At 37.0% G+C, this 22,200-nt stretch overlaps 3 protein-coding genes across 6 annotated transcripts; 1 reads left to right on the top strand and 2 right to left on the bottom strand.

Moving 5' to 3' along the window:
• Window positions 1–1,163: 1,163 nt before the first annotated feature.
• On the top strand, window positions 1,164–14,934 carry FCA (flowering time control protein FCA). 4 transcript variants are annotated; one of them, XM_088126353.1, is made up of 19 exons: window positions 1,164–1,724; window positions 2,445–2,515; window positions 4,253–4,331; window positions 7,307–7,404; window positions 7,498–7,549; window positions 8,585–8,652; window positions 8,956–9,022; window positions 10,292–10,371; window positions 10,465–10,529; window positions 10,750–10,809; window positions 11,087–11,234; window positions 12,135–12,206; window positions 12,299–12,868; window positions 12,984–13,181; window positions 13,264–13,335; window positions 13,366–13,464; window positions 13,706–13,771; window positions 13,850–13,898; window positions 14,446–14,934. In XM_088126353.1, the coding sequence occupies exons 1-18, from the start codon at window positions 1,595–1,597 to the stop codon at window positions 13,889–13,891; spliced, it is 2,037 nt and encodes a 678-aa protein (XP_087982479.1). In that variant the 5' UTR covers window positions 1,164–1,594; the 3' UTR covers window positions 13,892–13,898; window positions 14,446–14,934. The 4 variants fall into 4 exon arrangements, with proteins under 4 accessions (XP_087982479.1, XP_022138516.1, XP_087982478.1 ...); XM_022282824.2 differs by having other exon boundaries at window positions 1,165–1,724; window positions 7,322–7,404; window positions 13,264–13,464; XM_088126352.1 differs by having other exon boundaries at window positions 1,165–1,724; window positions 13,264–13,464; window positions 14,476–14,934.
• On the bottom strand, window positions 14,905–16,834 carry LOC111009722 (peroxidase superfamily protein). The gene is given in 3 exon segments (XM_088126354.1): window positions 14,905–15,408; window positions 15,486–15,651; window positions 15,779–16,834. Coding segments are annotated over 3 exon segments (1,086 nt in total). The 5' UTR covers window positions 16,295–16,834; the 3' UTR covers window positions 14,905–15,004.
• A 2,597-nt stretch (window positions 16,835–19,431) lies between these two features.
• Window positions 19,432–21,833, bottom strand: LOC148210518 (putative WRKY transcription factor 48). Its single transcript, XM_088126355.1, has 2 exons — window positions 21,304–21,833; window positions 19,432–21,032 (listed from the first exon to the last, which is right to left on the bottom strand). The coding sequence occupies exons 1-2, from the start codon at window positions 21,666–21,668 to the stop codon at window positions 20,480–20,482; spliced, it is 918 nt and encodes a 305-aa protein (XP_087982481.1). The 5' UTR covers window positions 21,669–21,833; the 3' UTR covers window positions 19,432–20,479.
• Window positions 21,834–22,200: the final 367 nt, after the last annotated feature.

Raw genomic sequence — 22,200 nt, 5'->3', positions numbered from 1 at the left:
ATGGTTTTTTTTGTTGGTTCGATAATCCTTTGATTTTCTCTTGTAAAGATATTGGCTCGACTAGAAGGTAAATGGAGCGAAAAGTGTGCGACAAAGTGAATTTTTAGAAGGATGTTTTTTGTAATTTTGAAAACAGGGACATATACGGTAATTTTTTATTTTAATTTTTTTTTGGTTCCATAATGATTTGATTTTCTCTTGTAGGGATGTTGGCTCAACTAGAAGGTAAACGAGGTGAAAAGTGGTGCAAAAAACGACTTTTTAGAAGGTTTTTTTTTTATTTTGTGGCAATTACCTTCATTTTAAAGAAGATTGAGAAAGAGGCGTTGTTCGAGCGAGATTTGGCTCTGCTGATTAGGTAACAATTACTGCTTATGTACTAAAATAAAGTTGGTATTAATTATGAAGAATCAGTTGTCCATATTGGCCAAAAAGGAAAAGAAACAGACAAATATTTTGATTAACAAATATTTACTAAGTATTTTTATATTTACCCTTTAGAGAAGAACAAAGACATACAAAGTGAATGACGAAGATATATGTGGGCCGTGTCATGGATTTTTGCTTCTGCATTAATTTTAGTTTTTTTTTTGGTATTAAGAATTATTTATTTTAATATTGTGTTTTATGTAAACATTTTACCTGAATAAATTTTTTTTTAAATTTAATTTTATAAAGTTATATTGTGAAATTGTATTGTATTTTGTTTTAATAATGTTCCTAGACGATCTAAATAAAAAAAAAATCGGGTCATTGCAATATTTGTAAAAAAAAAGGAAGAGACTTGTACAATAATTTTGGCCATTTTATTTCTAAGGTATATCTATCCAAATTAAATTAGAAAATTGAACAATAATTATTTGTTAGCGATTATAATAATATCGTATCCTGACCGTTTTTTAAAATGTACTATTTACTTTTTAATACAATATGGAGGATGGGATCAAACTTACAATTCTTGATTAAAACAATATGGAGGATGGGCTCAAACTTACAATTAATCAACGTTAAGCCTATTTTGCCGTTTATGTTGTCCCTTTATTGAAATGAGGTTCAGTGTTAAATTTCCCAGCCGATAATGGGCCACGTGTCTTATAAGAACGACGGGCTGCTCAAACGGCCCAGTTACATCTCTGCAACGGGGGCATTATATTAATAATAATAATAAAGAAATATTAAAAATAATTTTTGGTTCCCTCGTTTCTCTGACAGCGCGGGATTCCTCTTGCTCCTCTCCTCCCGAGTCTGACTCCGCCTTCTCCTCCCCGGAAGTACGAGTGGTTGGATTTTGGAATTTCCCTCACTTCTTTACACTTTACACAGTCACTGTCCCGAACACGAACACGAACACCACTCCATAAATTCGGCTTCGATTCCTCACTTCTCCAAGCTGGATAGACACAGAGGAGACCGCTATGGCCATGGCTCCGGCCCCGACCGCCACTCCGGGCCTCCTTCTCGCTTCTCCGACTCCCCCCTCAACCATCACGACACTCGCCGTACTCCCCTTCCCGGACCCCACCGTCGCCCCTTCGACAGCCCACCCCGCTACTCCACTCCCCCTCCCGCTCCCGCTCCCGCCGGTTTTCGCCCAATGGGAGCTCCTGCCGGGGGTTTCCGTCCAATCCCCGGCTCTGCCGCTGCCTTTGGCTCCAACTTCCAGCCCCCACCTGTTGCAGGTCAGAAACGAGGCTATCCCTTCTCCGCCCGTGGAAGTTCTCCAGGTAAAGATTTTGCGGATTAATTCCAATTTCCAAGTATCTTTGCTTGCACTCTTTATTGCTTCTTTATGCTTCTTGTGCATAGCTCTGTTCTATGGAACTCTAAAACATTGTTTGCCTCTAATTATCCCGTTATCGAGTAGTTCTGTTTGTGGGGTCTTTTTCTTGGTGAATTCTACCGATATATTTCACGCCCAGTCACACAATTACTCAATATTTTTATGCGAATCACATAAAATAAAATGTTTACTGTGGAAGAAGAGACAAGATTTTGTTGGGTTGTTAAAATCTAGCAGTATTTCATTGATGATATGAAATGTACAAAAGGTCACAGGGTCACGTTACAAGAACGCCTTCCGATTAGAGGCAAGATTGTTCACACTGTAACTATTGAAGGGGGAGTAGAATAGAACATTTACTAGGGCTAGAACAACAACTCTTATAAAAAAAAAGATCTCAAAAGGAAGGGGTTAGGCATTGAAGACCCTATTATTCCTCTCCAGCCATAATCTCCCAAGAAAAGCCCCTGATGATTTGAACCCAAATGATTGCTGCCAGCCATAAACTCCAATCTTCTTAGCATGCATCACGGGCACCAATTTCCATATAACACATTTTCTTGATCTCTCTATAAACAATCTATTCTTATCGTAGTTCTCATATCTTTTACACTGCATCTTCGCTATTTTGCATCTTGCTAATATCATGATTTTCTATCTTCAGATCACCCTGATGGAAGCAATTTTGCCAAGCTGTTTGTTGGATCTGTTCCAAGGACAGCAACAGAAGAAGAGGTTAGCCTTAAGTATTCATTAAATAGGTTTCCAACTAAGCAATCAATCTGAATAAGGCTTTTTAGGTTCATGATAGAACTCAAAATCTTATAAGTTATAAAATATTGTGGCCTTTTGGATCCTCACTTGGTTAAGTCTTAACTCTGATGTGGCATATTGTAGGTTGGATAGATTTTTATTGTTGAGAGGTTTGGTAACATCTTTGAAGGGATGGGTTAATGTTACTTCATAGAGTTGTCTTGCATAATCGTTCCATTAGTATCAATTGGCTTAGCTAGGCAGGCTGTTATTCATTTGGATTTGAAAGCATACAGCTATGTGATTCTCCCTTTAAGGTGAAACTCCCCCAGTGAGCGAGTGGGTAGCTTTTGGACAGTTTTAAATTCACGAAGGATTTAGCATGATTCTTAATTAAGAAATTGAAAATTTATTGTCTATGGGTATGTGCACCTTAATTAGCACAAAATTATGCATTGTTTGCGAATTGGGAGGATTTGAGTTGGAGAGGTAGAAGATTCGAGTCAAGTGGGCTCAATAGGGTAATTCTCACAATGCCATTTTTTATACACTAGATTGCCAATTTTAAGAAGAGAGAAACATAATTGATTCTCTTGTCATGGAGGATGGTGTCGATGTGAGAGAAACATATATAGGGACATCCTCTTGTTCAACTTTTCTCCCTTTCTGTGGCTCCCCAAAATTTCTGTGATGTTGATGGCCTTGATTGGTAGCCCATTTATATTAGGAATAGGAAGCTCTAGAGTGCCCTTTCACATTGGAAGAGATTATGAAAGTGTTGTTTTATTTTTAGGGTTCTAAAGCTCTCAGACCTTGATGGTTATTTGATGGCCTTATTAAAGTATATTTGGGATGTTATGTTATCTTATTGGATTCTCTCAAGGTGTTTGGTGAGTTGCACGAGAGGGGGACTGTCATCAAATTATTAATGTTTTGCCTATTCTCTTCAATCTTTTTCTATTTAAAAGTTTTTCCATTCATCTTTCATGTACTTTTGAAGAGGGTTTGTATCTCATAAATTCCATTTTAGAAGGGCTCTGTTTGACTAACAAATGCTTGAGCTTTCCTCCCTTCCATTTGTCATTCAAAGGGTTTGATTTAGACTTGAAGTGAAGAATAGTCGTATTAGATCTCTCGAACTTTTTCGCTCTCTTGTAAGTTCTACATTTTCGCTTGTTTTTCTTTCTTGTCTTCTTCTCCTTTCACCACATAGCTTTGGAAGGTTAACATCTTGAGGAAGGTGTTATTTTTTGTATCATTGCCCTTGGGAGGCTTGATACTGCTGATTTCTTTCAGTGATCAATCATTGCCCATGATACTGCTTGGATCATGGTGGTGGGTTCTTTGTAAGCAAGCAAAGAAGCATTTGGCCGTATCATTTTGTTTGCCTGGTTGTGGGAGAAATTCTTCTAGACATTTGATTGTTCCTCCTCAAAGATGTTATGTTATGATGGAGGAAGTTGTCTTACACCTTTCGTTTCTGGACAAACATCTTTTGTGGAAAGCTAGGTTTTGTGCTATCCTTCTTGGGATGTATGGTTTGAGAGAAATGGGAGGATTTGAGATAGTATTAAGGGTTCTTGGAAAAATGTTTTAGTTCGTTTTGGGTTCATGTGATGTGACCAAGTCCTTTTTGTGATTGTCCTTCATTTGGTTGTACTTTGATTCTTCTTCATAAAAATAGGTTTCTTTTCTAAAAATTTGCTTATTTGACACCAGATTCGCCCATTGTTTGAAGAACATGGAAATGTGATTGAAGTAGCTTTGATAAAGGATAAGAGAACAGGCCAGCAACAAGGTAAGCATAACTTCTACTTTGTATGAATCACTTTTGGTTCATACGCATGTTATTTCAGGTTTTGAGAGGCTCGAAGAAATCGTGAGCTCGTCTCAGTTTGTTTTTGCAACAAGTTTGGTGCTTGTTGGTTTTCGTTGCAATCCTATCTTTTTGTCCATCATGTCAAACAAGAAGAAGACAAGGCATGTAAACCTGCTATAATATCAAGTTTTGTATGGCAGTGGAGCACAAAAGACCGTGCCTTGTGATAGTGGCTGACTAGCTGCAGCAAAGAAGGATATTACCCAAAAAGTTATCTTTTTTCTTTTTGTAATGGGAGTGTCTGCTGCCAGCAGTTTAGCTTTTTTGTGTCAGGATGTTTAATAGTGGAACAAATGTAAAGAATTGTTAATTTAGAAAATACACGTTTTTTAATAAAAATTTTCTGTTAACATATTGTAAATTTGGAAGATTTGAATGCTTATTGTGGTGAATGTGGTTCTTTTAAACGATTTGGTTTCAAACTTTGAATTGTTATTGAATTTTGTGAGTTGAATGTATTGTTAATCCACTCCTAGTGGATTTAGTTATGTAATGAATTTTGTGAGTTGAATGTATTGTTGGACAGTTGGTAACTGATAGCTTACATTTATGACCATTCATGGAATGAATGGATGAGTATCAAGGATTTTCAGGCTACTTATCTATTTCTCTGAATAGGTTAAGTCTATTGTAGTATGGAGCACATGGATTGGTTTGTTTACCAGATCATGTCTTTTCTTTATCCATGAAAATGAAAGAAGCCCTATCATATTTGATGATGGATGTGATTATGTAGCATATTATTATAATGCTAAAACAGATGTTCCGTTTTCCAATTATTTTATGTTTCAAGCCAGACTCTTTGGGAGTACTGCTGCAACGCAAAACTTTGCTGTTTTGACCATGTGAAACTCATCCCTTTTTCTGTTGATGTTTTTTAATTATCTGTTGTACCTATGTTTAGTAGTATGAAAGCAGAACAAATAGATCTGGAACTAGTTGCTTGTGTATGAGTTGTTGTTTGTTCAAGGAGGTTTTTGTTCTTGGTTAATTTATTTAGTTTACCGTGTTTTCAAATTCATGAACTTGTGAGTTCAGTTTACAGTTCAGCCCTGATGTTTATCTCCTGGTGTTTGAAATCTTGGCTTCAGCTCAGCCAAGAGATCCTTTGTCTTTGTTGGTTGTTATGTGGGATTGTGCGTTTTTTTTTTCTGATCCATAGAAGTGTCTCAATTATTATCATCAACACTACTTTGTCCAAATGTTGCATTGTGGAAGGATAAATCCTCCCTTCTCATTTTTTATTTTTTTTTCTGTTTTGAAATAAGAAATTCCATTGAAAGAATAAAATAGTAGTATACAAAGGGCCTAGACCTTGGGAGTTACAAAAAATTTCTCCTCGGTCTGTAAAAAGAGGATAACTAGTGAATCCTTAGTCCAGAATTGATTTTAGCAAAATGATGTGACTTTCAATGCAACAATGTTGAGTTTCAGAGAATATCTCCTTCAAATATACTCTTATCAAATTTTATTGCGTTGGCATGCTAAGAGGCAACTTTAGTTTTGGATATTCCATGCTGAGTAGATTTCCATATTTTTGTTTGACGGGTACCTGCTCAAGCCCATGAATTTACACATTTGGAAGTTTACCTGCTCTCATTTTGGATGTTATTGTATCATCCAATTTAGGTTCTCTGCTTTTATGAGATTGTAGGAGGCATGGGAATGTCATTATCATTTATTAAACCTTTTGCAATTTTGTTATATAAGGGTTTTTTGATAAGGTAGAGTAATGCAGTTGTGGAGAACATGGTTTCTGATGGCTTTACTTAATGTATTTCATGGCTACATGGTGTCCTTGATCAATGTACTTTATGTGATTAAATTGCAGGAAGTTGTTTTATACCGTGAGTGAACGTGATTAAATTTTCATGAATGTGTGGGACAGTAGATTGTTTGATCATAACTAGCTTAACCTTTTAAATTAGAATTTTAGTTCTGGGATATGATATTTTCTTCCAAGATTGTTCAAAGCGAGATATTCTCTAGCTAATGTAAGACTGATATGATTCTAATGATGGTTGTTGTGGTGGTGCTGACGAATGAAGACAATGATTGCAATCCCAAAGATTATTTAGGCAGTCATATTGTGCACGTTAGTGATTATACTACCTAATTCCTAATGGTTGATGATGAGAAATTCTTGATAACTGGCTTTTCCATTATTTAGACATTTCCCGTCCATTAGTTTTACTGTTCCCGATGAGATCGTTAATGAATGGTTGCGTTTGTGTGCTTCAAATCTTTTCCTGCAGAGAACATTTAGTGTGGAATATAGCCCCCATGCCGATGCCTGATAAGTTTCTTTCTATGGTTGGCCGTGTTTTTAATGAATGAATGGAATTAAAATTTGTGCGCTTATCTTATTTGGATGCAGTTTGTTATGACTTTAGTGGGCAACTGGCTTTGGATCCTTTGTTTTACTTTCTGGAAGGTGGTTCCTTATAGATGTTGAGGGTTTTGTGGTGTTCAGTGTTCTTTACCTAAATCTTCCCGTGTGTTTGTAGTTGGCAGGTTGTGACCAACATCTATACATATATATTAATTTCTCATTTTCCATTTCTGTGAGTGTGTTTGTATCCCTTTCTTCTACCTTCTAATGATTTTGTAGCTGACACTGTATATTTTATTATTGTTACTGTAAAGTTAGACTTTCTGTAGATTGTAATGATATGATAATATATGGATGCATGCAAATCTCAGGTTTCTTATTATTTTTAAAAAAATGGAAAGGAGAATATATGGATGCAGCATTAATTTTACATGGGACTGTGTTGCAATTTTTTTGTTTGTCTGGGGTTTATAGTTAGACGTAAATGTATACATTTCTGCTTACACATATATGTAACTCCATTAATACCAAGTTATGATCCAACGTAGTCAAATCAGAACAGCCTTTACTCATGCAGGATGTTGTTTTGTAAAATATACAACCTCAGAAGAAGCCGATAGAGCAATTAGGAATTTGCACAATCAACATACCCTTCCTGGGGTGAGTTTTCCCTGCCCCCCCTCCCCTCCCCTAAATGTAGTTGATCTATTTATCGGGTGAAATTCTACTGTATATCATTAAATATGTTCACAGGGAACGGGTCCAATTCAAGTTAGATATGCTGATGGAGAGCGGGAGCGCCTTGGTAATTGACTTTTTTTATTTTTCAATCTAAACTTACATTGACAGTCTTCTATCTCTTTATGCAGGTTTTCATTTTTTTTCCCTCTCTTTGTTGTGTGCTGGGGTGGGGGGATTAAAATGTAGAGACAGTAATTTTAATTTTGTTATTTTTTAATGTTCAGTTGTTACCTAAGAGAAATTCAATTTTGAAAATGAGTTGGAGAAAATATTAATTTCAATCTGGACAGAGCTGTTCAGTTGTTACCTAAGAGAAATTCAATTTTGAAAATGAGTTGGAGAAAATATTAATTTCAATCTGGACAGAGCATGATTGAAGTATAATCCTAGAATCTTAAGGATGTGGAACTTAACTATAAACTAAGTTTTCTGAAACTATTGCTTTGAGCACTAATACCTAGCTTTTATTTTTGTGAGTACGCATGAAAGCTTAAAGACTGATAATTAAAGGACGAGGCAGTTTCTTAGCTGTTCTATGGGACTTGTGGACTGAGAGAAATAACAGGATTTTTAGAGGGGTTGAGAGATCTTGGGAGGACGTTTGGGCTCTTGTTCGGTTTCATGCCTTCTTCTGGGTCTTGGTGTCCAGAGCCTTCTGTAACTACTCATTAAGTCTGATTTTGCTAGATTGGAGCCCGTTCTTTTAGCTTGGCACCCTTTTGTTGGGCTGATTTTTTGTATGTCCTTTTGTATATTTTTTTTTTATTGTTTACAGGGTAGAGAAATATTTTAGTTGGTGGTACTGTATATCTTTTTGTATTGTCTCATTCTTCTGAGACGAAAGTTCAGTTTTTTCTTAAAAAAAAAAAATCAGACATGGCTTTGTCAACCTTCCCCACAAAGGGGAAATGTAGTTAGTTCCTTCAATTTTCTGTGTGTTGCATTTCCTTCTCATTATGTTATAATGAACACATCATGTATGATTGTATGGTGACTTTTTGATCGTTGTTCTTAGTCTTGGCCTAATGGTGAATTTATCTGCTTGCTAAAATTTTTATTTTATCATTTCATTGATTACGTCATTACTTATTTTCTGCAGGAGCAGTTGAGTACAAATTGTTTGTTGGCTCACTGAATAAACAAGCTTCAGAAAAAGAAGTCAAGGAAGTATGTCATAACCGTATAGTTAACCTTTTTTATCTCAATATTACTATTACATGTTACCTGTTTTTTGGATTTTGGTATTGTGGAAGCTGCTTCTTTTCCTTTCTTGTTTTTGAGCCATCAAATTAGTTATGAACTTTTGTTTATCGAGCTCTTTGAAATTTACTTCCAGTTAGTTGTATATTGTCAATTTTTGGTTGTGGAAGTGTGTATGCCTTTATCTTCCTATTCCTTTTTCATGGAGTATAATCATTTGGTGGGTCACTTCCAATATTTTAAGACATTGATCAATATTTCTGTTCTCAGATCTTTTCTCCATATGGTGTAGTTGAAGATGTTTACCTTATGCGAGATGAAATGAAACAGAGTCGGGGTATGCTTTTCAAATCTGTTTGATCTTGTGTTAAGTGTTATCTTGACAACTCGAAGTTAATAAAAGTTTTTGATCCCTGTTCTTGTTTAATGTGGAGAACGTATGTTATCAAATGTTAATGATTTAGATTTCGATTCTCAGTTGGCTAAAATTATAGAGATTATTTTATATGGATAGGAGTCATAGATGCTTAAAATGAATGGATAAAGAACTCAACTTTGATCCAGCATTTATTAATATGGAAATCTAGGATTTTGATTATCTGCTTTTGTCTGTCAAAATTCTAAGAGAACGAAGATCAGCAGGAAATAGCCTAGCAATTCTATGTAAGATGGAAATAAGAACACGAGTCTCAATTTATCGTTATGGCATAATTTGTTTGTATCGGTGGCCATCTAGTTAAAAACCCTGAGGACTGATATTCCCATTTGCCTCTCTTCTAAAGGAAATTCCTCAATCTTCTTTCGTGGTAACTGCTACCTTTTAAGGAATTGGAAAAAGTGAAACTAAGAATATGTAATTATTTATGAGAGAATCTTAGAGAAAATTAGCATCGAGTGAATTACAAATATTCTACGGGGTCCTATAATTAGGCTAAGTTATGATGGATCCAACAAATTCGCTTAGTTCAAGGCTCGGTCATGTTGAATTAGTTTGGGTTATATCAAGTTAGACCTTAGCCTCTTTATATTTCTTGAGTTTCTTGTGCTGCGTTTTGTTATTGTGTGGTTAGCTACTGAGAAGCGTGGATTTTCCTAGTCAATTTTGAACCTTGTTTTCGGTCAAGACCTTTAGGTTCTACAACAGAGTTTTGGTTGTAGCTTTTGAATGGTGTAAATGCTTTTATTCCCCTCTCACAAATTATAGTCTTAATGATCTCATGAAAAACTGGAAGCTCCTTTTGTAATCTAGTTCTTAGGCTCATCTTTTTGTATATTTCGTGTCACAATGAAATATCTAAAAAAAAGGCCTTTAGGTTAGGGGTATTTGAATAATGAAAGTCTGTAAAATGTCTTCCAATATCAATCCAAGATGGAAAATGCCTTCTGAATAGTATGTAGTTAATTGTATTTAATAAGTTACACATTCAGTGGTGGCAATATATATCATACCAGTAATCTGTAAGCATCTTCAGATGTTCACTACTATCATACTATGTACTAGGCCGTTGAATTATTAGATCCAAAGCTAATCATCACCATCATAATTACTATTGCTACTCCTATTATTTTTGTTTTCCATATGTTTCTAAGCCATACAATTTTGAAGGGTGTGGATTTGTGAAGTATTCGCATAGGGATATGGCATTGGCAGCTATAAATGCACTTAATGGAATCTATACAATGAGAGTAAGTCTTTTCCAATAAAGGTTTATGATTTTCTTTTCTGCAGTATTTATTACGAAAGCCTAATACTGTTTGAGTTTCCTTAATTATAATTAGGGTTGTGATCAACCATTAAGTGTTCGCTTTGCTGACCCAAAGAAGCCTAGATCTGGAGATTCAAGGTTTGACATGATATTCCCTTTATTATATAATTTTGGAATTGAAAATAGGTTATTTGAAAGTCTTATTTCTTTTCTTCTTTAACATTTTCCTAAATCTTGGTTTGAACTCTGAAATTTTTCATTTTCTTCATGTATTATTGCATGTATTGTACACCCTTCCCTATTTTTGATTATTAGTAATCCGTATAATTTTAGGATCTTGCTTTTTGATATTTTTCAGGGGCACCCCTGCATTCGGAGGTCCTGGTTTTGGTTCTCGCTTTCAAGCACCTGGGCCAAGGTAAAATTCACTGTGGGTGATTCCTTAGACGGCCTTCGTGTGTGAGTGTGTGAATAAATGAAACGTACCAAGAACACTGTCTGAATGACGTTAGCCAAAAATAATCATAGTTGTACTACATGGTCCATAAAATCTTTGCTTTCTTCTTGAGTCATGTTTCACGCATGTGATGGCGCATTTTTTTTTCTCTGGAGCCTTTTTATTGCCATTGTTGCGATTTTTCCTTGCATTTTCTTTATATTTTCTACTCATGCTCTTGATTGTTTTGTGCTTTTAGCGGACCAATGCCTAATTTTGGTGAATTTATGGGCGATCAATTTCCAATTGATGTACGAGGGTTTAGGCCACCTGTTGATGCTGGTATTCACCCCTTTGGGGGTCAGTTGCCTCCTAGGTCCAGTGAAATGGGATTGCCTTTGAATTTGGTAATTTATTATCATTTTGACATGTCATTTTGAGGGTTACTCATGTGATTGATGTGTGTACGTATTGTAATTGTAGTATACTTACACTCTCTTTAACTAAACCATATTTGATATGGGAGAACTCATAAGATATTTTTGTAGGTGGCCTTGAAAACTTGAAACCCATAATCTCAAAAATTGCAACTTACTCCATTTATTATAGGTCGACCCTAGAATGTTTAAAATGTCAATGTTTACCTTGATGTTTTATATCCCAACTTATAAAATCGAAAAGCATTCAAACACAAGCATTTTATGAAACTGTTTCTGTATAATCCTTGTATTGGATATTGCCTTGTCTTTTCCAGATAAGAAACCTCATAAATTGAACTTTGTAGCAAGCAACAAAAATTGGTAGGATAGAAGTCTCCCTAGGTACAGCTAATAGAAGTAATTGTAGAGAGGCCTTCCCATTGGACATGATCAATGTACATGAAAAGATTCTTACACATTTGCCGCCTGTTAGAAACCTGAAAATAAGTTTGCTTCTAGTCCTCCCCAGTCCCCACTAAAAGCCTCCTAATTACAAAAGGACGCTGCTGTCTGAAAGTCCAACAATAAGTTATATGGTGTGTATTTGATAGGTCCGGTTAATTGCATCTAATTGTCCAGTTATAATAGCATCAAATTGTTCAGTTATGATCATTGTTTGGATTGTTTTCATTTATGAGTGATTGGATTATATTTCAATTTAATGTTATAAATTTGCTTTTCCTGATCTGACTTTTCCTTTCTCAAGCCTCTTTTACTTCACTCATGATTATACTCTTAGCTGTAATCTATGGGCATGGATGTACGTTGCATATCTTTATCAATTACTAATTCTTATTCTGTTAACTAATTTGCTTGCTTAATTGGTAGGGTGGTCCTACTAGTGGGTTCAGAGGTCCCAGTCAAGGGTTAATCAATCCAGCATCCTCAGTTTCTCAACAGGTATTTGGACATCAATTTATGATTTTAGGTTACCTGCTGGATTGTATCCTAGGCATTCCAAATAATCTCTAATATTATCTGAATTTTATTAGAATTTTAATCAGTCAGCAACCCAACATCCACCGCTTGGCCTCCAAACATCGCCAATGCTAAAGCCTGTTCAGTCACCGAAACAATTGCCAGCTTCGAGTCAATTGCAGCACCCTCATGCTCCACCTCCCTATTCTCAGATACATACATCTGCATCGTTAGTACAACAGCATAGTCAACCACAAAATTTTAAGTCTTCTGGTCCAATGCCCTTCAGTCAGCCCGTGCCTTCACAAGAGTCACCTGGCTTAGGTGGGCAGCTGCCTGTATCTCAGGCTATGGCCCAGCAGGGCGCCTCATCTTCTGCAGCTACACAGGCTCCTTTGAGTGTGAACTTACAATCCCATGCTGTTTCAGCTGCTAATCAACAGCAGCTTCCTGCTCCGGTTCAACCACATCAGAATTCACCTTCTCAGTTAGCTCATATGCTGTCGCAACAAAAACAAACTCTGCAGGCTAGTTTTCAGTCTTCCCAGCAGGCATTCTCTCAGCTACAGCAGCAGTTGCAGCTGATACAACCATCAAACCAAAGTTCAGCACTGCATCAGAGTTCCCAGGCTATTAAGCAACAGGTAACCAGTACTAAGCTAGAGGATATCTCTACACTAATAGAATATGTTTGGATTTGTTGAGGTACATGATACCATAAAACATTTTGAATATCTTTTGTTTTACGTGCCCTTGCAGTCGCACTGGGTGGGGGTTGTTTCACAGTCAACTGCCAGTGCCACGTCTTCTGTAACTTCAGATACACATTCATCTACAGTTGTTCCTCCTGCAACAATAAATACCCAAGTTGTAGCTCCTTTGAAATGCAATTGGACAGAGCACACTTCTCCTGATGGTTACAAATATTATTATAATAGCGTAACTGGTGAGAGCAAGGTGAGAATTTCTTGAAGCTTGCGTTTTTACGAGGCTATTTCTGCGATTTGTGTGGTTAATGTTCTCATGTGTAAACCTGCAGTGGGAGAGACCTGAAGAGCTTGCGGCAATTGAACAACAACAAAAGCCACAGCCACCAGTACTGCAGCCTCATAACCAGCCACATCATCAACTACTATCTGCCCAGCAACTCTCTCAAACTCCGCAAGCCCAGATTCAAGCCCAATTCCAGACACAGATGCCTCACCCTCAGCCGCTACAGCAACCTTCATTCCCTTCACAGGTCTGCTATTCTATTAGCAGTTCCAGATTTCATCATTGCATTTGAAAGTTCTGGGAGGCAATAGTTTATTTATTTTGATTAGTTCACTTCATTATATGACGGTAGACTTTTTAGATAGTCCAATATCTCAGTTGAATTCTTTTATAACTTATTTATTTTGCTTGGGGAACTTTACACTACTACTGTGATAAATTATTCAGTTGTTTGTGTATTTTGTACATAATTTTATTCTGTCATGCAGGAAGGTGCTTATACACAATTGCAGACCGCTAATAGTTCAGTAAATGATCCTACCCGCTTCCACCAGGTACATTGTGCTTATATTTTAGTACAATCACTTCACTTTTCCTGAGTCTACTTCATGTTGATTGGCTATGTACCTCAGGGACTCCAGGGGACTCAAGAGTGGGCATGGAAGAATAAATAATCAGCAGGTTGGTTTTCTGATTCCACATGTGGTGTATGTTCGTCTCACAAGAGTTGAGTCCATTGAACTGGAAGTAGGGTTAACAGAGTGATCTCTAGAAATATAAAAGAAATTAACAATTAAAGAACTGTGTGAAAATCATATCCTTTAGCATATGCAATACAAAAGACACAAAATAGCAGTGGTCAGTCATGCTGGTATTCAATTTAATAAGATTTGGAAACTACATTCTTTAGCTGAACTGTATAATGGAAAAGACAGATGAAAGCAAGCGGTTTCATACATCATTCAATTAATGGGAAGTGTTTGAATGCCATATTTCTTGTGCTTAATTATATAATTGAAAAGAAATGGATTAAGGAAGCGTCACACTCATTCTCGCGCTCTCTGTTAGACTCATGTTCGAGATGCATCTACATCTTCATATCATGTTATTTTCAACGGTGCCACTTCAGTTTACTAGAGAAAGGATTAATTGGGTCTATTAGATGTCCTTGGAGGTGTTTGTCTATTGCCTAGCCTCCTTTACTATAGTAGAAGTTTTTGGTCTTCAGGAGCTTGAAGTGGAACAATGGAATCTTCAGGTCAGCTGGTGCATCTGCCATTTTAGTTGGATGAAGAAAGTAGGCTCCTACTTCCTTGAAGTTCAAAGGCAGAGAATAGCTTTCTAAAGTTCAGAAACCACAGTTGGGACGAACAATGGTTCAAGGGAGGTTCTGTCTGCCGCAAAGTTCTGTTTACTGAGAGATGATTATTATTCTGTTGAAGTAAAAAGCGTGGCCTAATATCATCGCTCCACTGTAGAGTTGAACCTTTAAATGCATCGGCTTAGTTACAACATAATGCTATTGATGTATCATATTGCTAAAATCGCTGTATTGCTTATAAAGTGTGTAATTTTATAAATTAATCTCTTGCAGATTCTGGCGGCTCTTAAAAATTGTTGTTAAAGAGAATATGTAGACTTCTTTTTTTCTTTTTTGTAGCCGGGATTCATTTACTTGAAATACTAGTTGACAATAGTACCTTCTCCAATTTAGCAAGTTATCTAATCCTTTGTTTTTTTTTTTTTTTTTTAATTTTGGGCACCTAGATTGCGAAATTGAATATAATCTAGCTTATGGTTCGACAGTTGGTTCGGATCGTGGTCTTTACTCCAGTTGGTGGTTTTAGGCTTCCCATTTTGATCATCGATGTCTTGAAGTCTTCAAAGAAGGCAACTGGGTCTACAGCGTAGGTTTCGACTATTTCCCTTGTTTGGTAATCCCCGGTCACGAGAACCTGATCAGACTGCAGCAACCCTTCTCCAGAAAGAAGATTAATGTAGTACTGGTTGTCGAACGTCACCGGGGTTACAAGGTCAAGCTGTGCCAATGTCGAGGTGCTATCAAACTCCGAGCACAGCTGTTTCAGCGACTCGATGAACTCTCGGTTTGCACCTTCATGGGGACTGTCCCCACTTGCTTGCAGCCTAGAACTGAACGAAACACATCGTGCTTTTCCCAGCGTGTGTGCCCCTGTCGTGACAAATTGTCAAAGATCAGTCGCACAAGAATGTCGAGCAATGTAAAGAAGAAAAAAACCACAAAATCACCTGAGAGAGCAACCATATCTGTGAGAGAAAGGCCCAGATTCTGGAATTTAGAGACGAGAATGGGCACAGTGGAGTTTGGGCCAGGAATATTGTTCTGTGCTGCTGATTTGCTGGCGCTGAGGCCATCTCCTCTTCCAAATTCCACTTTCCAAACGGGTCCGCCAGACTGCAAATTGTTTGGAAAAAGAAAAAAAAAAAAAACCAAGCATCAGAAATCAGAATAATGGCTGCCTTTGGCTTTGTCAATAAATTATTGTTAGAATTCTGTGGCCAATAAACGCAACGCAACGCACAAGTGCAACACTGTCTCTGGCCGCAATTGCTAGAATGTCTGCACATGAAACTGTCTGTGGGCACACAGATTCGATCTCTGATTTTATAGCATCGATCACTTCAAATCCCCTCAGTGAGTTCACGTTTGGAGCTGCAGTTTTTTCGCCCACAAAGTTCTCATTGTCATCCAGCAACACCGAAGCGTCGCATCCCTGTATCAAGTAATAAACCTAACTCAACCATCATCGTCATAAGAGCTATCTATGAAAAAGAATGGTAAGAAACCAAAGACTTTCATTGACAAAGCAGTCGTGGAAGTGGAGGCGTAATAGAGATGCTGCCATTCGGGGGTCCTCTGTGATCGCCGTTTGGACCCAAGAGAAGATGATGGCTTCTGCCTCTGGGCAGGCAGGGGGCGTGCCAAACGGTGGCTGGTTTTCATACCCTCCTCCATAGGACGCTTGCATGTTCGCAGACACGATTGCAATAAGCTCAAACATTATTAGACAAAGATGGGAAGTCGGATACTTGGCCATTCTTGTAGTCTAACACCCAATGAAATGGAGGTGATAAGGGCAATGGCCAAGTTCTCTTATATATATGTGTATACAGTAGGATATAAATCAACCGCTGCGTAACAAGTGCGAGTTATTTGTTACAGAATGACGAAGCAGGCAATTGACCGGGCTAATAGTCGGGAGAAATTATTTGAGGAGTCGTAGCAATACGAATTACGAGTATGTAATGAAAAGTAAGTGAAGATGGTTAATTTATCATTTATTTAGACAGTGATAAAATGGGTTCGTTCAGCACAAAATGTTAGTTGAGAGCTTTGAAGGCATGGAAAACTTAATTAGTTTGTACTTGAGAAATGCAAAGGGGAATTGGTGAGGAAATGGTGTAGCAGTTGCGGACCATTTCAATTTTGAAAGCTGTGTTTTATTGCAGCTGGCTTTGCACATAACCACTTCAATTAACGGTCCAACGACTCCACCACCTGCTTCCTCGGCTTTTGTAAATTAAAGCCTTGTTGGGCTTTTTTTACTTTCTCAATCTTCAATACATGTCATTGTCCACCATTTTCTTCTATGAGCAAACAAAATCTCGAATGAGAGTGATTCATAGTATATAAGAAAGGACAATTATCTTCATTGGTATCAAAGCCGTGAGAATTATGCCCAAAACGGCACCTTCTCCTCAACAATATTTTCCCTCTTTTTGTTTGGCTAATGTTTCCTTCTCCCTTTCTGCCTCCTTTTTGATCCATCTCATTCCTATTTAACACAATCCTAAATTCCCCCAATTCTCAACTGCCTTTCTCGAGCTCGGGTTAGTTCTCTGTGCTAATTAAGAAAAAATATTCCTATCTAGGTTTAATGATTTAGTGAAAAAGTCTTTTAACGAACTCTAGAAGAATTATAAATCTAACTAGTCTTAAAACTCTTTAAGTTATATGTTTCTCGGTTTTGATTCTAAATCACCTCTTAAGATTTCAAGCCTATGATCAATTAATCTATGACCGGATCAAAAACACGAAGTATGGAGAAACATAAATAAAACATTCAAAATCATTCATTCAAGAGAACTTAACAATCAATCTATATAGTTGTGTGACTACATCAATCTCTATGAAACAAGAAATTTATTTTACTCATCATCGAAAATAAACTAATAAACCGTGAAAATAGATTCTACAAAAAAAAGTATAAAAAGTCTAGGAAAATGAGAAGAAACTATATAAGTTTGGCTTGTCAATCGTACGTCCCCGAAAAACGGTGCAGACAAACCCTATGCGTATTATAACAAAAATCGTGACAGCGTTGAAACACTCTAAGCAGTGTTGAGACACAGACAAAATTGGCAATGGCGCTTTAGTTTGTTACGTTGAGATGACGCTATGGACAATATGTGGATGTTATCTCCTTGGGTCCTGGGCTTCAATATCGGCTCTTGCAGCTCCTTTGATTCTCAATATATTGGTCCAAAGTGTCTTAGTTTTCTTGATATAAATCTCTTTAATTCCTCAAGTTTCTTTGAATTTCTGTTTCCCTTGTACACGAAAATAGTCTTAATATTACATTTAAGCTATAAAATAGCCCACGATAATTGTGCTTTAATTTCAAAGATTACATAAGAATAATAGAGAAATATAATGTGTGTCATGATATCTCTCTCTAATTAGTAATGGTGCACTGGTGGGACTTGCATTATTATGCAACGTGATTAATTATTTTTAATCCTTCTTTCTCCTCTCCTCTACTCCTTCCATTTTGAGAATTAAGGTCTCAGACAATTTTATATTTATAATGTTTGCGAGCTGGATTTACATTTCGTGATTTTAACTTAGCTAGAATCACTCTTAGTCATGTCAAAATCGATTCCATTTTAAAATAGAATGTTTGACAACGATTCGTGAGTGATTTAATCACTCAAATAATGATTTCCGAGGGTGTATCTCTAAGGAATTGCTTACCAAAAAATTAATAGAAAATTAGTTGTTAAAACGATTATTGTTTTAATTTTAAAAATTATCTTTCTATATATTCACTTTATTTTCATCTTAAATCTTTGATTTTTCTTTTCTCTCTTCTAACATTTTTATCCCTCTGTAACTTTATTTATCTTTAATTTTGTGTGTATTCTCTCTATTTAAAAAAAAAAAAGATTTGTAATCCCTCTTTAAATTTTTAGTTTCTAAATCTTTCCTAAGTTTATTTTTATGTCTAAAATTGTTGTCTCACTAATAAGATTTTTGTCTCTCTCTTTTTCGTCTTAAATTTTTTTGTTAAATTCTCTCTTCATCTTTTTTAATTATATAAAAATCACTGGAAAGAAAAGTGTAATCCAACATTAAAATAATTATATCAAAATCATTTTCATAAAACCAATTATATCATAAAATCTCTTTTACTGAAATAACTCCTAAAATCATTTCCAAATGACCCTGAAAAACCATTCTCACATTTTAATATCTGAATATATATCAAAATGAAGGAAAAAAAGAGCCCTAGCCGACCTGTTTTGTAAAATATTATTTTTCCATCATGTTGGGAGGAGATTCAAACTCACGACCGGTTTGGGGTATATGCCAATTACCGCTGAGCTATACTCGCTTTAACGAAAATATCTTCCATTAATAAAGATAATTAGTAAACCTAAATGTACTTAGCCACTAACCTCTATTTAGTTTCAAATACTTCAATCCAATAAACCCTATTCATCGCCACCTCAAACAAATCCCGAAAACAAACATCAAAATTGATCACTAGTAGAAAATGGGGGGTTTAGTAACATTTATAAGCAACGAAAGTATTTTAGTTGCATATATATGCGACGAAAACACGTTAACGTATAATTCTTGGAGTTGTTCATCTACATACTACGTATGAAACCCAAAACAGAAACCAAAACCATATATTTATGCAATTATTTTACTTATATACTTTAATGTTGAATATTTTATTTAACTCAAGTTTTTCTTTGTAGAGGTGATTTAAAAAATGGTCTTATTTGTCTTTTCTTTTACCCGGATAATAAATAAAGTACAACTAGCTAAAGAAGCTAAATTGTATCAATAGAGTTAGCATTATAGAGAGACATATCCAATGTTTCAGAACATAAAATGGCAATAAATTCACATCGAAATTCAACTCAAGTGAAAAAAGTTTCTCAATATATAACTATGGATCCATTTAAGAAGGGCTTGTAACTTTGAAACCATTAATTAAGATGCATTTAAAGATGTTACATACAAAAAAAGGTTAGCTATATATATAGATATAGCCCTAAACTTGGGAGATTCGAATTGTGAAAGCAGAAAGAAGGAGTGGGAAATTGGGAAATCGAAGCCGAGTAATTGCAAAATGGAGATGGGAAAAAAGGCATATTAAAGAGAAGATCAGGAATAAAGCAGAGTGTCAATGTCAAAGAAAATGCAGAATTTGGGAAGAAAATTTGGATGCATTTAATTTCTTTTTACCACCACTCCCCATTCCCCACTCCCATTCTCTTAGGTTTCCTCCCACACTAAAAACTAGGATAACCCTTCAACTTACCATTCCAAAATAGGCTTTTTGCAAATTCTCCAAAATCGAGCCACCAATTTCTCGAGGATATAAAGATTTTAGCTTCGTCTTGGTCCTCCAAATCTAACATCTTTTGTAATTACGATATCTCGAGCGCTCTGGTCGGTATCTTTTACGGGAAAAAAAACCTTCCCATTCCAAAATATAACTCTTCAACCCTACAATCCACTTTTTAAGGCACACAACAACTCCAAAAGCAAACCCTATGCCCCTCTACACAGCACCTTCCCATTGCGTTACGTATTGGGTTTTAAAACCCTAACCCTAAACCCTAATAAAACCATATATATGATGGTTGTATATAATTTTCAATAAAAGGAAAGACAAAAAAAAAGGCAACTTTTTTCTTCTTTTTCTTTTACAGGGAAATTTAATTGAAAACCCAACATCTCCAAAACCCCAACCAGCTACAGAAAATTAAGTAATTGTCACCTCCAATAGAAATAGAATTAGGCTTCAAAAAAATAAAAATAAAACCTAATTAATTTATATAATTTATACAGTGATGGGATTGTGCGATGGATGAAGATGATATTACGGTGAAAAGGCGATGAATAATAATAATCGTGTTAGAGTATATACGGCCACGTACCAGAAACAAAAAAACCACAAATCGGCCGTAATTAATTTGATGATCTACTCTTGTTTCGGGATGTGAAGGCTCGACGGTACGATCATATCCTGCAGAAGTCCGTGGTCTTTGAAGGAATTTGACGATGCGCCGATGCGACGTCGTTCTTGATCATCTGCAAATCTCGGATTATTATTGGGATGGAAGCCGCCGCCGCCGCACGTGGCAATGTCAATGTCCACAGGCGGCGCCGGAGTGTATAGATATTGCGGCTGTGGGAAAACAAGGCGCTGCTGCGGCGGCGGCGGGGTAGTGTACTGGGGAATGGATGACAGGGCTCCACGTGGCATGACGGGGCTCTGATGCGTGTGGTGGCCCTCGTAAGTGGTGACGACGATGCAGGGGTCGTCGGAGGAGCGCTCCACTCGCTTCTTGACGCCGCAGCCGGCGGTGGTGCACCGGTAGTAGCTCCGGGGATAAGGGCTATTTTTTACCGCTTTTTGACCGTACTTCCGCCACCGATAACCGTCGTCCAGCTGATCCACTTCGCTCTTCGTCATGAACGCGAATCTCGGCTCTCTTGCCCTTTTCTGATTCTTCTTTTTCGCTTTCAATAACCTAATTCAACAAATATAATTTCAATTAAATATTCAGATTCAAAGGCCCAAAATATATAAAAAAAAAAATAAAAAATCTATATGTTGTATTGGTTTTAAATTTTAATAGGTAGCAATAGCATAGGGCAGGACGCCAAAATTGGTGCTTGAATTACGCCCCCATGACTACAAAAGCTGCTTTTTCTTACGACATCAAATAATCCCCTTCATTATTTACCCCTCCCCCAAACAAATAATAAATAAAAACCGACAGGGAAATTAAGAAGCCTTACTGTTTGCTGTTCGTGTGAGGAGGGGTCTTATCCCGATCCACGTCATCTTCGTTGGAGGAGCAAGACACGGAGGGGGAGTTGGGAGTTGGTGGAGTATTCAAAACCTCCGAGGACTCCGCCACGGCTGATGACGACGGCGCCGGCGCCGGCAGCGGCGTAGAGAAGAGATCGAATAAAGAAGGGCTGTAATCTTGGATGGCCAAGAGGTCTAAGAAGCTGGAGGCCTTAAACGACTGATCGGTGGCGTCGAACGGCATGTCGAACATGGACGTGGGAATCGCATCGGAGAATATCATGCCAGAATTATTTCCCATGGAATTCGAATTCGAATTCTCTCTCTTTAACACCTCTTCTTTCTTCTCCATACAAACGCGCTATATATATATAAAAATAAATAAATAAATAAAAGCATACAGATTTAATTTAGATGAATAATAGAAAAACAGCACATATTCGTATTTTTTTTTTTTGGGGACAACAAAGGGTGTGTGTGAAAAGAAAATGAAGAGACAGAGAGAGAGAGTGGGCGGCGAGTGAAAGAGGGGTTTATTGGAAATTTAGAGGGAGGGAGGGAAGGAAGAGGAAGACCGGCACGTGTCGGTTGTTAAGCGTACGGAATTTGTGGACTGAGGGACGGTGTTTTAGCATTAAATGCACAAGAACGAGACCGAGACCGAGACCGAGGGGTGGAGGAGGACCACTGCTGGGCCCCACTTTCTCATACGCGGATTTTTTTGACCCTTTTCGCTTCCGTAGGCTCATCCGCACCTGATTACTCGTCCCCCTTGTTCCACTCTTTTACGCCTCCACCTAATTACCAATTTACCACTCACCCACTTCTTCTTCTCAATCCCTCATTTTCCTCTCATTATGGCTTATTTTATGCTATGGTCACAC

Source organism: Momordica charantia, assembly GCF_013281855.1.
Source record: "Momordica charantia cultivar OHB3-1 chromosome 7 unlocalized genomic scaffold, Mcharantia_2.0 BLBB01000007.1, whole genome shotgun sequence".
NCBI lineage: Eukaryota > Viridiplantae > Streptophyta > Magnoliopsida > Cucurbitales > Cucurbitaceae > Momordica > Momordica charantia.
Note: the sequence above shows the minus strand (reverse complement) of the source record. Positions and strands in the feature narration are given on the sequence as shown.

What these genes read in the sequence shown, in the direction of transcription:
- FCA (XM_088126352.1), top strand. Translation starts at nt 1,595, where the DNA reads ATGGGAGCTCCTGCCGGGGGTTTCCGTCCAATCCCCGGCTCTGCCGCT. An exon ending in CCCAGGCTATTAAGCAACAG is followed by an intron (nt 12,869 to 12,983) that starts GTAACCAGTACT and finishes GTGCCCTTGCAG; the next exon opens with TCGCACTGGGTGGGGGTTGT. An exon ending in AACCTTCATTCCCTTCACAG is followed by an intron (nt 13,465 to 13,705) that starts GTCTGCTATTCT and finishes TCTGTCATGCAG; the next exon opens with GAAGGTGCTTATACACAATT.
- LOC148210518 (XM_088126355.1), bottom strand. Translation starts at nt 21,668, where the DNA reads ATGGAGAAGAAAGAAGAGGTGTTAAAGAGAGAGAATTCGAATTCGAAT. An exon ending in CCTCACACGAACAGCAAACA is followed by an intron (nt 21,033 to 21,303) that starts GTAAGGCTTCTT and finishes TTGTTGAATTAG; the next exon opens with GTTATTGAAAGCGAAAAAGA.